At 39.6% G+C, this 13094-nt stretch overlaps 1 protein-coding gene across 1 annotated transcript in view; it reads right to left on the bottom strand.

Annotated features, from left to right (window-relative positions):
• Positions 1 to 8664: 8664 nt before the first annotated feature.
• The window catches only part of PTPRK (protein tyrosine phosphatase, receptor type K), a 340206-nt gene continuing 335776 nt past the window's right edge, over positions 8665 to 13094 (bottom strand). The window contains exons 28-30 of the mRNA XM_019472633.1: positions 12704 to 12867; positions 11303 to 11438; positions 8665 to 8759 (exon numbers count right to left, since the gene is read on the bottom strand). Of these exons, the coding sequence (XP_019328178.1) occupies positions 8706 to 8759; positions 11303 to 11438; positions 12704 to 12867 (354 nt within the window). The 3' untranslated portion in view covers positions 8665 to 8705. The remainder of the gene's footprint in view (positions 8760 to 11302; positions 11439 to 12703; positions 12868 to 13094) is intronic.

The raw sequence follows: 13094 nt of genomic DNA, 5'->3' as shown, positions 1-13094 counted from the left end.
GTGAATTAATTCCTTGTTTTGCCTTGCTTGCGTGCGCAGCTTTTGCTTTCCCTATCAAACTGTCTTTATCTCAACCCACGAGTTTTCTCACTTTTAGTCTTCCAATTTTCTCCCCCATTCCACTGGGGGGGAGTGAGCGAGTGGCTGTGTGGTGTTTAGTTGCCAGCTGAGGTTAAACCACGACAGCATGCTGGACTGTAAACACAGATAACAACTTGCAGGGCATGTGCCCCTCCCCTACCCAAATTTTGCAATTTTCACCGAAGGCTAAATGGCGTAGGACTCTGAAGCTATTTCATTTACCAAGTTGGCTTATGTTTTTAAGCACTCAGAATTATTCTCAGTCTTCAAAATCTTCCTTTACAGTGGCTCTCCCCTGAGGCCGTAGTCAAGCAGCTGCCTCTCAGAGTGCTCTCCCAAAATGCTTCCCCTCTCACCCCCCAGTCTCTAATTTTGCTTTTCTCAGTGTAAATTTTCTTCTTCTAAGAAAGGAAAAACAAAACCAAACTATAACTATGTTAAAAAACAAGTCTGCGAAGTAGCATTTGGCTCTTGACTAACAGTGGAGTAGGGGCTGAGATCATGCCTGTGAAATCATGCCTGACCTATAACTTACTGTCACATTTACTTCACTTCTCATTTGTTGCTTGTCCTCAAAACTAAGATAAGGACTATTTGAATGATGATGTTCAGCATCGCACCAACGTTGCTGCTCTCCTATTCTTGATCAGCGATGACAAATACTGTATCACAAAAATTGCATCTTGTGGACTTCAAGGCAGCTAACTGCCTGAGTCCAAAAATCAAGTGGAGATCATAGGTCATAAAATGAGGTATGTGAACTGATCCTCACACCTCTTGCCTGTGCTAAGCCTGGGTTTGGGGGATTATTTTTTTTCTCTTTCATGACACCTACTCAGATCTCTCCTTTACTGCAGACGTAAACTGCTCACGTAAACTGCTCACGTAAACTGCCCATTTCTTTCCTTGACATTGTCCCTCGCTCAGCATCTTTCACCCTCAGTGGCCTAAACCATCTGTTCAACCTTGCTTGACCACAAGAAGTATTTGAAACTTTTTCACTGACTGGGGCATTCAGGATTTCTTTTTCTTTCTTCCATATGTTTCATAACTACATGCTTTTTGGGAAGTCTCCATCTGGTCTAGATTTTTTTTATACTCTCCATCCTGCCTATGCGTACATCCAAAGCCAGTGCTTTCTATGTTGTTGCCCAAAACCCCAGAGAACAAGATTCCTATCTTCATTCTGGTCCCAAGCAGTTCACTGGCTATTTTATTCTCTTTCTCTTGCATGAAGTTTATAAATCCCCCTGTGCAAAAGCAAAAGGCCTATTCCTTGGGCCTCTGCCCATTGCAGTTCCCCCCTGAATGCACTGTAGCATCCATCATACCTGTACCTGCTACCTTGAATCCACATACCAACAGTTTACTTGTATTTGAGGACAGAGACTGCTACAGGCTGTGACTCTGACTACTTAAAGGACTATCATCTTAGAAAGGGTCTGCGTTAAGCAAGGCTGTTATTTGAAGTAAACAAGTGCCTGAAAGGAAGGCACGCTGAAGTAGAAACAAAGCCTGCACTTCTTCCCTGTTTTTTTAAAGAAATTTTTAAAAGCCTTTGCCACAGACAAAACCACACAGCTATTTTCTCACAGCTGTAATTACAGCTCACTCTCACACTAGCTGAACCAGCTTATCTCGCTGGAGGAGAAATATTAGAAGAACCTAGACTATGCCTAGTGCTTTTATGCTCCATTTTTATCCTCATCCCTGAAGTTGTCTGACCTGTGAGAACTACTGCTCAAACACTGCTGTATTTCTTAACGCGAGGTAAGCTGGAAACCTCGATCATTTCAGATGAAACTAAGCAGCAACCTATTTATGCAGTTTAAACTGCATCAACTGAAGCTTCAATGATACGATTTTGTGCAACAGAAAAGGTTGCAGCAGTGCCAGAGCTTCCTAAGGCTACGATTTCTACCTAACCCAAAATGAACGCACATACCCCTTCAGCAGGCGGTTTCAAGCATTTTCAGTGAACAGAGGCAATTTTGTGTTGCTAATCTGTATCATCAGCAAGTTTCGTAACAACTTCATCCTGAAACTGGTGAAAAAGGCTACAGCACCAGGTTCTGTACTGAAGATAGTTCAGACTGTGGGTCCAGATGGGCTATTTATTGTGCCCGCTTATGGATGCAGCAAATGGATCAGAAAGACTAGTAAAATATGAGTAATGAGGCTTAATGTCCTTCACCACAAATGAACTGGGATTTCACCTGCTGGGACTTAAGTCCACACACACAATTTGTAGCAAAACAAATGTCTTTCAAAACTTTTCTGAAACTTATCGTAGTTTGGCTTTATGGCCTCTACAAAAACCAACTCACTCTGGTTACCTCAAGAGAGGAACTCTAAAGATACTATAACCTCAGGTTTCACATTTGCTATCAGAGTGCAAAAAGAGAGTAACTTTCTTCAAAATTTCAGGACTCGGCAAAATACTGTGTCATTTCAGTTACTATTCTACAAAAGATTAGATACACAAAAGAAAGACAAAAGTTTTCCACCGTGAAATGGAAAGAGCTCACACTGGTTTGCACCTGGCAGGAAAATACACACATATTATCACAATCTGGAGGTACTGTGTTTTGCCAGATGCCATTTTGTGCTCATTACCAAAAAGCTCCAGGGTATTCCAAGGCTTGCAGAAAGATCATGTTTTGGTTCCACGTCCAGAAGAGGGGGTTTTGTTGCTGTTTTTTTAACGTAGTCTTCATTTTTTCTGCTTACTTAGTGACAATGTGAAAAATCTCTGAGCATATGGGGATTTCAAATTTATCTTGATATAATTTGTGAAGTCAGGACTATTTTCTGATCCAGATGGAAGCTAGAAGGGTTACAAAAGACTATTGAAATCAAGCTATTGTATCTCAACAAGGCATAAAAACATCTGTTCTTTGTTAGCCAAGACACAGTTAATAAACATTATTATTAGGTAAGCATCCTATTGTGCCTGTCATCATACATGTCAATCTCTGCATAAATTAGGAGTCTAAACCCAACAGAAGGGAAAGAATTCATTTCTGAGAAGCGTGGGCCAAAGTAACATTTATGCCTATCAACCACCAACACCATCTCACATCATTCTTTTACTCAAGCTTAAAGAAAAAGCATCCAGCAAGCTTAAAATAATTTAGAAACATTTCTTCAATATTGTCAGCATCTCAAATTTTGTTCAAACAGAGCCTCTAGTTGAAAAAATAATGAAGACAAGGTTTTGCTGCATAAAGTTGAAGGGAAATTTATAGGACTAAACCTCTGCATATTCTGAAAGTCTCATCCTCAGTATACGCAATCTGTTACTAGCAGATTATTCAACCTCAGAAGGTAAAGACATAAGTGAATATTCACAGATACCCTTGACTATCCTGGATCTGCAGAGGTTACAAGACCTTTGACTGTTTAACAAAGGAAGAGCACTAGCGATAAACCACCACAAAGGTTCTTTTGTGAGATTAGGATCACTTAACTCAGTTCAGACCTCTATTTGCCACAGGAAAGTACAGCAGAAAATGAATTACTTTTCAGTACAGATCAGGGCACTATAAAAGCAGCTTTTACATTTATTTCAAGATCTCAGGGTTTCTTCTGCCACAGCAGCAGAATGAAGCTTAAAAGAGGCCCTTTATACAGTCATTTGTCAGTCCAGGTGGCCTGGCCACGCAATGATTCTGCAACATTTTTTTCTCAGGCTGCCCCTTCCTTGTCCTTTAACATTTCAATTCACGTTGGAGGCTCAGTGACATAGCACTTGTCTACCATTGCTTCCCCAGTTTGCTTTTTTAGACCTTCAATTTTGGAAATTGTTAACCCATTTGAAATAGCACACCCCTGCAGTAGCATCTGCTTTCATGTTTCTCTAAAGAATATCGTGTTTCTTAACGTAGTACCTTGGGCAAGGCAAGGTCGTACCATAAACTACATAATTCTATTATCTGACCAACTTCCTGAATGAAATAAATCCCAGTGACTCCTTGCATATACTGAGGATACTAAGCTTCAAGCTTCAAACTTATGCCTATGACCATTTTCCAGGAACGCAAAGCCTATTTCAAAGCTGTTGTTTCTTGATGGCAGCACTTACCCAGGAAGCAGGAAATGTAAATTCTAGGATCTCATCAACCAGCTGGGGTCTGATCTCTCAGGACCCGGATAAAAGTTCAAAAACTGGGTCTCTTCACACCCGCTTGCTGGAGCTGGGTCACTATGAACAGGGAAGGCAGATTCAGAGGGTGGGGAAAAAAAAAAAAGAAAAAAAAAAAGAAAAAAAAAGAAAAAAAAAAAGAGAAGCCTCTCTCCATACACAGTGCTGAGGTTTAGTAGCTCTTTTTTTAGCAAACTTCGATCTCCACGGCACTGCTTTAGACACTTCCAAGGATTTAAGGTGCTTGAGGCCTGACACGGTCCTTCAGTGTTGAATCCTAAGATCTGGCTATTTTGGGAAAATTCAGATAGTTTGAACACATCCCTAAGTTACCTCTTCGGTTACTGGTCTATAGAAAATGAACCAAAGCCATCAAGGCAACATTCCGAACTCCTTCCACTATCAACTACGGAGACTAGGACACCGGAGTCATCACTCTTCAGTTCTAGAGCAAAGAATACCTTCTCGCACAAAGCAATCATGGTTTTGGGAACTTGTATACTCCTTTGGTTTCGTTCCTTTTGTTATGTGACACAAGATCAGTCTCAACTTCGTTCATTTCAAATTTGAATCATCTTACACACCTCCACGGATGAAGTCTTTCGTGCCTCTTCTTTGTACTCTGACTTGATGCTCATTTGCTCTCTCCGTATTTACTGCTTGTGTTGGTCCTGCCTTCATTTCATGCCGCTGAGGAAAGCAGAGCCTGTGTACCTTGCGGGCTGTAGCCACTCGACCGAGTCTGTGCTAGTATTTCAGCAAGGGCAGTAGCCAGCAGAAAGATTTTGAGGAGTCTTGAAGCCTACGGACTTCTCTCCAGAGCAGGAGCTGCCGACACATTGTGATACTGGTGCTGGTGGCTTTTCACTGCCTCAGGGAGTAAAATATTTCCCTCTTCAAGTGCCCGAGGTCAAGAATATTTCTCTCCCTCCACTGCACACTCCCTTTAGGAGCAACACCTGTTCTCCCTCTGGGGCAGGTTTTCATAGTCCCCCCACTTCTCTTTCTTCTGTCTTGCACAGGTGTAAGAAAAGGATACTGGAGCAGCATCTATCCGGGGGAACAGAGCTGCCACAATGAAAGCGAACTGTCTCTTCCCGATATTATACTAAAAAGCCGATCCTAATGTTGTCTTTTTCCTAAGAGACCCCCAGGTGTCGCATTAGTGGAGAATGATATTTCTGAGCTGCTTCTCACACACCATATTCCCTCTGCATACTTTCTCCCGGCCTGGCAAGGGAGAACTTCCCACAGGTTTTCAAACCATGAGCTATTGCAAAACCTCATTAGGTCACCACAGTCAGCTAGTTACAGAAATTACACGACTCTCAGAGTACTTGAACAACATAGGCAGAGTTCCCATTTGCGGAATAACCACTGGCAGCTATAATACCTTCCAGTTGAGGGGGATACTCCCACGGGGGACTCCTGTGCAGGCACAGTGTGCTGCGATGCCAGGATTCATACCAGCATTTGCACCAGTGATGCTTAATGTACAGGGGAAACTGGACACAAAGATCTTACCGAGGATTATGAAGTCCTGGTGGGGATGGACCCCACTGTCCCCAACACAGCAGCTCTCCCTGAAAATAACTATTCATTCCGCCTAGTGGCAATGCTGTATTTTTGGTCAGGAAAGAAAACAACAAAAATCACTCTGGTCAGTACAGAACTTGGCTTTTGCATTCCACAACCCAAAGAGCTGCTCATCTCATCTGTCAAAAAAATTAATCTTGACTTCTAGACTAATCTAATCTTCTCAACACCCTTTACGGACAACAGAGGAAGGTTCTTCCAGAGCCCAATTCATTTAATCCCAGACACACGTCTAACGGGCCTGATGAATCAGTCTGTGGAGATGCTGCATTGTCTCCACAAAATGTGGTGACCAGACGGCTAGCTTTAGATGATACATCCAGCACTTTGACTGCCAAAGTTAGCTGAACACCATGGCCTCACAGAGAAAGCTGGGAATGTTGCAATTCTATTGCACGCAGCTTAATCCTCTTTCCAATGTGGCAAAAGAAAAAAAGAGCAATTTTGAGTATTAAGAACCCAGACCCAGTGAACATTTTCAAATGCGATTTGTTTACCTTGCTGTTCATAGATAGGAACTAACAACGGGTGACAAAAGAAAAAGAGGGTTTTTTAGATCTGGAAGAGGTGGAGCTATGCAATACAGGTGGGGGCACTGAAAAAAATCTGAGAAGTAGAATTTCTTTAAACATTTCTCTGCCATATATAGTTGGATGGGTAATTTCATGTGTCTGAAGTAAAGGAAGAAACTTAGGGCATACAGATGACATGGAGTCTTCTCAAATACTCCCTGAAACACTGAGGTGAAAAATAATATAATTTTTCTTATCCAAATATATTGGTCTTCCGAACAAGAATGACTCCTTAACAAGGACAGTAAGTGAGAGGGTATCAAAATAGGAAATAATATAAATAATCTTTAAATAAAAGTTTAATTCACTCTTACTTTACAGAATATTTAAAAGCACCTTATCATTTTACTGTCAGTTCTAAAAAAGACCAACAAGAGACTGGAATGATTTTAGCTGGTAAAATATAGGAAACCTTGTGAGCAAATGGATACAAGGTAAGCGAAAGCACAGCAATATTTTGTACACCACAACTATAATCAGAATCTGGCATTGGTTTATTCAAATTTTGCTTTCTTGGAAGCAAAGCTTACATGTTCGTAAACATCAAAATAAACATTGCTTAATTTTACAATTTGCTAAACAAATACTTTTTTACCCTCACGGGCATATGCAGAGCCATCTATTTGTCTGGCAGTTCTCCTGTTGACCTGTGCTTCAATATTTTTTTAAACAATTGATTCCCTTACAATTTTAATGGTGCTTAAAAATTTCTTCCAATATTGTGCAAGTCATAGGCAAGGCCGTTTTGATGTGTGCCCTTCCTTACGTAGTTTTTTGATCAGTACCTACCTAATGCAACTGTGAAAAACTATACATTTTCAGGAAAATGTTCTGATTTTGGTCCTGTAGTTAAAGACCTTCTGTAACTGAGTTGTTTACATGGATCTGAATCACAAGCATGTACACAACAAAAGCACTATACCAATGTTTCTTGGTCTATGCATAAAAAGTATGTCTTCTACTTACACTAAAACATACAAAAAATAAACTACAAAAATTGTTTACACTTGATTTCAGCAAAAAAAGCTTTCTTCAAGAAAAATGATTCTTCTTTTTTCAGCCATCAAAAAAGGAATGCAAGTAAACAATAAATACATGTGCTTTCTCCATATAGACATATTTACACTTGAGTCTTTGGCTTATGTTTAAGTTTCTTTATAAAGATCTTTATGTGATCCAGCCATCATGCACATTAAAAACAAATACTTTTTTACCCTCACGGGCATATGCAGAGCCATCTATTTGTCTGGCAGTTCTCCTGTTGACCTGTGCTTCAATATTTTTTTAAACAATTGATTCCCTTACAATTTTAATGGTGCTTAAAAATTTCTTCCAATATTGTGCAAGTCATAGGCAAGGCCGTTTTGATGTGTGCCCTTCCTTACGTAGTTTTTTGATCAGTACCTACCTAATGCAACTGTGAAAAACTATACATTTTCAGGAAAATGTTCTGATTTTGGTCCTGTAGTTAAAGACCTTCTGTAACTGAGTTGTTTACATGGATCTGAATCACAAGCATGTACACAACAAAAGCACTATACCAATGTTTCTTGGTCTATGCATAAAAAGTATGTCTTCTACTTACACTAAAACATACAAAAAATAAACTACAAAAATTGTTTACACTTGATTTCAGCAAAAAAAGCTTTCTTCAAGAAAAATGATTCTTCTTTTTTCAGCCATCAAAAAAGGAATGCAAGTAAACAATAAATACATGTGCTTTCTCCATATAGACATATTTACACTTGAGTCTTTGGCTTATGTTTAAGTTTCTTTATAAAGATCTTTATGTGATCCAGCCATCATTGCACATTAAAACAAAATAAGCCAGGTTTTTTTTACTATATATAATATATATATATGCAACACTTGAAACGTATAAAGAATGAACCTTACTATCAATCTGCACTGTTATTGTACTTTAACAATGTATCAAAAGAAACAAAAAGAAAAATTAATACCATATAGGAAATATTCATACATGCAACAGATGGTCGCTCTACTGTAATTGAGAGACGGCTGCATATACAAACACTGAAAAGTCCTAATTTGGGCAAATCTCTTCTGACTCTGGTTTTCATTACACAGTATTTATGTGGCACTAAATGTTGATACTGTATACAAGCATAGAAACAGATTGAGTTCTTTTATTAAGATACACAACTTCATAAGAAAAATACTTTGCATTTAAAATTTAAAATCCCTCCCGCCCCCCTCTTCCCCTAAAATCTTTCTTCACAGGATCAAGAACTGTTGTCAAAACAGCTTATTGAGATTCATGTATTTGGTGAACTTTGTCACATCCCTTCCGACTAAGAGGATTCCAAGTACTCCAGCGCAACATCGTAGCAGAAGCGATATTGCTCCTTTAAAGGGAAAGAGGGGGAAAAAAAAACTGAAGTTAAATTAAGATTCTAAAGTATTAGCAGCAATATCTACAAACAAGAATAGTCTTTGCTAACTACTATGCAATTTTAACTTCAAGCCTGACGTGCTTGGGTTTTCTTTTTTTTTCCCCTCGACTACACAAATATATTACCAGCTCTGATTTAAAAACTCACCCTAACCAATGAACTGGAAAAAAAACGTGACCACGAAACGCAATGATTTGCTTCTCTGATTTTTTCAGCTTCTGAACTGGTTTATCAAATGTGAAAAGTTCTCCCGTCAGTCAGAGCATTCTTGCAGTGAAAGCACCTTGACTCTGATATACCATTTATATTTAAGTTAGCCGATACTGAGCAGTTAACCAGTGCCCGCTGCTTGGACAGCCAGGGAAGGGCTAGGGAATCCTGAGCTGTGACACAAAGCTGCTCTGGGCCCACAGCCCATTCGTACAGCCGTGTCGATGTAACGTCCAAGAGATCAGATGCACATTTAAAAGAGAAGTTAAAGCTCAAAATTCCATCACGGTTAGTATTTCTCCTTAACAAGGCTGCTGTTCAGAGCTGATACTGAGGTAAAGGGAGGAGGAAGGAGAGAGAAGAGGGCAAGAAGGAGAAGAAAAACCAAGGAAATGAATTCAGTCTCTATTGTCTTTGCGACCTAACAAACGAATCTGCTTTTGTGATTTATTTTTGTTTGCAAAGGAAGCCAGCGTGATCCATCAGCAGGAAGTGGTGGGGATATCTTAAAGGCTTTATTGCACTGCTCATTTTTGTTATCTGATCATGTTGCTGAATGTAGGGCACATGACAGTGTTATATATTGGTTTTCCTAGTTTGTTTTCTAACTAACGACTCAACAGCTGCTGCTGTTCAAGAGTTCTGAATAAAAACCCACACAACAGAAACACGTAAATACGGAAATTCTGTAACTGCAGATTAAAGCTACAATGGCATTCAGGACTATTTTGAAATGAAATATAAGTTTACAGACCATTTATCAGAAACACACACAAACTACCTCGGAATCCCTTTACAGTGACACAAGTCATTTTCCATGTGATCTGACCTGTTTTCTTCATAGCAGTGAACTGAAATCCAGGCAGCAATTCAATATGTTGTGTCTCAGATGTCTATGGCACAGCAGACTGCAAAGTATTTGCGGCAAAACCAGCAATACCTAGCCCAATGTCATTGCTGCTACAGGATGCTCTACCTGTTAACATTTTAACCATCTTCTTAATTTATGTGGTGGCAAGGGATGGAAGTGAAGCACAATAATTAAGCAAATCATGCCACAGAAGCTACTTGATACCAAGCAAACAGCGACACTTGGAAAAAAGGGCAATATGGGAAGAGGCAGCTACAGCCATTTTGCTCTATATGCAAGTTCACAAGGTCAGAAGCAATTTTCACTATGCATAAACTGCAAAACGCTTTTAATTTCAATTGGCATCCCTGATTTTTATGCTGTAGGCAGCCATCTGGCTGAAAAGTGACAGTGGCTGCTGGCAATGTGAGAGTCAAACAGCAGAAATTCCCAAACACTGTCTAACCTGCTTTCGCATTCACCTACAGGAAGGAAAAAAATCCACTTGGGAGAATTTTTTTAAGGACTTTCCACAATGTTCAGTTTTTGTGACTGAAGTGATCACATGGATGGATATGCACTCATACTGCACGCGTAAAGATTGACCAGAAGCGTGAAGGTTATTTTGAGTTCTGGCAATGTACATATCAACATTTAGTCTTGTGGTTTTGCTAATTCAGGCTCATATTGTTTATATTAGTTTATTGTTTATATTGTTTATTATTTAGGTTAACTGTTGGACTCAATGATCTTAAGGGTCTTTTCCAACCTAAATGACTATGATTCCATATATTCGTTTCCAACATACTAGATCCAAGTCTTTGATTTTAAAGTTCTGAGGTATCATTTTGACTACTACAAATCTGAGTAACAAACATTATCATTATTCAGTACGGCTTCCAAAGCAGCAGTTGCTATTAAGAAGCAAAATATTCACATCTCCAGCTACTAAACTGGACTTTACAGCTTATTCCTACCAAGAAGAAATGCCTTGCTCAGTAAAATTTCAAGACGGTTTGTGTGAGCACAACCTGCTGCAACTTCTCTTCAAATAGACCAGGTTATTTTGTGAGATTAAAGTGCATTCTGTTAACTCGGAATGTTTTCTGTGAAAAGCACGGTACCACTATGAGAAAAGTAGCGTAAAATGCTTAGCCTGGCCTCTCATGATGCTGACTTGTGTGTACACTCAAGAAATTTCCACCACAGGATGTAACATTTCCCAACCTTACATTCACGCCAAGAATCAGACCAGCCTCTGCTCAGTCTGTACTACAAGGGGAGCCCAAGACCCAAACCCCACGTCCCTTTCTTCTTGTGGCCCAACATAGGTTTGCTCTGTTTTGTGGGCACAGGACTGAGAACGCAGCTCACGCAACAAGAGAGCCTCTGGCTCCCCGGCTGTTTATAAAATCCCCAATAGGCTGGTGCTTACCGGAGTTTCTACCATGTTGGGCTTACTGTTCCGCAAAGTCTTCACGGCGTGGAAAACGTCCACCACGTTCTGCCTTTTTACCATCTCAACCACAATGCCGATGGCACAGAACATCCCGCTCCGGCCACCGCCGTTTCTGTACGCAAGGAAGAGTTGGTTAAATGTCACCATGGCGTAAGAGAGCATCCAAAACGCGTTTCTGTTCTTTCACTCTGTAAGCATGAATGATTCGTGAGTCCCACAGGGAGATCAGGCTTTAGCAGTCTCCTTGTAGCTCCAGTCGGTTTGGTCTGAGACATTTGCTGTTTCTGACCTTCCCCTCAATTACTTCTTTTGAATTTTATCGTTACAGCCCACCATGCCGCCCAGCTATGCTATAGCCTAATTTACATAGGCATTAGAAATAAAAACCCTAAGTTCAACGGCAAGTACAACATTTTCCATTTAGTTCTAGAAAGAGACTCACTTAAATTATCCTATGGTATAAGGATTATCTAGCCAGAGTAATGCCAAGGCATCACTGATTTGGTATCTTGTTGACCTTTGGGGACACTTCTGAACTATTTTAATCTTCATTTCAAAGAAATTAAGGTAGGTACTTCTTATTAAGTTTAAATTAGCCAGAAGGTTCCATGGATAATGAGAAGGGGTAGGCAGAAAGGGGCCACAAGTTAATTCTGAACATTTAAACAGAAGCCTTTTTTTAAAAGTAAGAACAAAATGCATAATTTAATTTTTAAGTTTTAAACTTTGTATTTAAATAAGATAGGAGAGAGATTGGTCATTCTCTGCTTAGGGAGAAAAAGATGCCGCCTTTTCAAAACTCCCAAACCAGCTTCCATTTAAATATTAGGCTCAGATAAGCAGCCAGCGGTCATTTACCAACAACAGTTTTAGGATCACGTACTGAATTATAGAACTTTTCTCTGATTTCATATATCCATAGCTTTCAGTCTAAAACCCTCAAAATATAGTAGGCCTTCTGCAGAAAATGCAACAGACGATATACAAGAGATACACAAAAAATAACCATTTGGCACTCAGCATAAAAGACTTCCTTAGTGAAACCGTACAGAAGAAATTGATCTGTACACATTTTGTACCTGAAAAAGCATGCTATTATGTACAGGAGACAATACACAATATCACTGTAGTATCATGTCCAAAATATTCATTCCCATGGTACCTTGACCTGGCACAGACAAATCCAAAAGTTGACCAAAAGCCAACCTACAGTACCAGAGGTACATTATTTTTTTTTTTTTTAATAAAAGAAACAAGGACCTGTGCAAAAGAATATAGTCATAAGAATACTGTTTGAACTTAAAACAAGAACTAATTTATAAGCATTTATTTATATTTATTTATAAGCAGCAATTTGACTTTCTCCCAATTACTCACAGGCAATGGATGATGGTCCGGCCCTCCCCTTCTTCACATTCCTCTTGCCATTTTTTTACCTGAAGAATTAACTTCAAGAAGGATCTCTTGGAAGCTGGTACATCTCTGTGAGAAGCCCATCCCAAATACTGGAATTGCTGCACCATCAGATAGCCCTCTTGCGGCTGAGGGAAACCAAAGAGCTTTAGGTCAATATGGCACCTTTACATCTTGGTTTAAAAACCAAAATATAAAGCTAACTATAAAGCTAACATGAAACCTAAGTGTTTATATTATGGACAGATTCAAACATGTATGTACATCGCATGGTAGGGTCTCCATTAATTCGTACCACTTGAGCTCAAGGAAGATGTCAAAAAAGGGAAAAAAGGGAACTACATTGAAGACAACA

This window comes from Aptenodytes forsteri, unplaced genomic scaffold (assembly GCF_000699145.1).
Source record: "Aptenodytes forsteri isolate BGI_AS27 unplaced genomic scaffold, ASM69914v1 Scaffold82, whole genome shotgun sequence".
Classification (NCBI taxonomy): domain Eukaryota; kingdom Metazoa; phylum Chordata; class Aves; order Sphenisciformes; family Spheniscidae; genus Aptenodytes; species Aptenodytes forsteri.
This window is presented reverse-complemented; position numbering and strand designations above follow the sequence as displayed.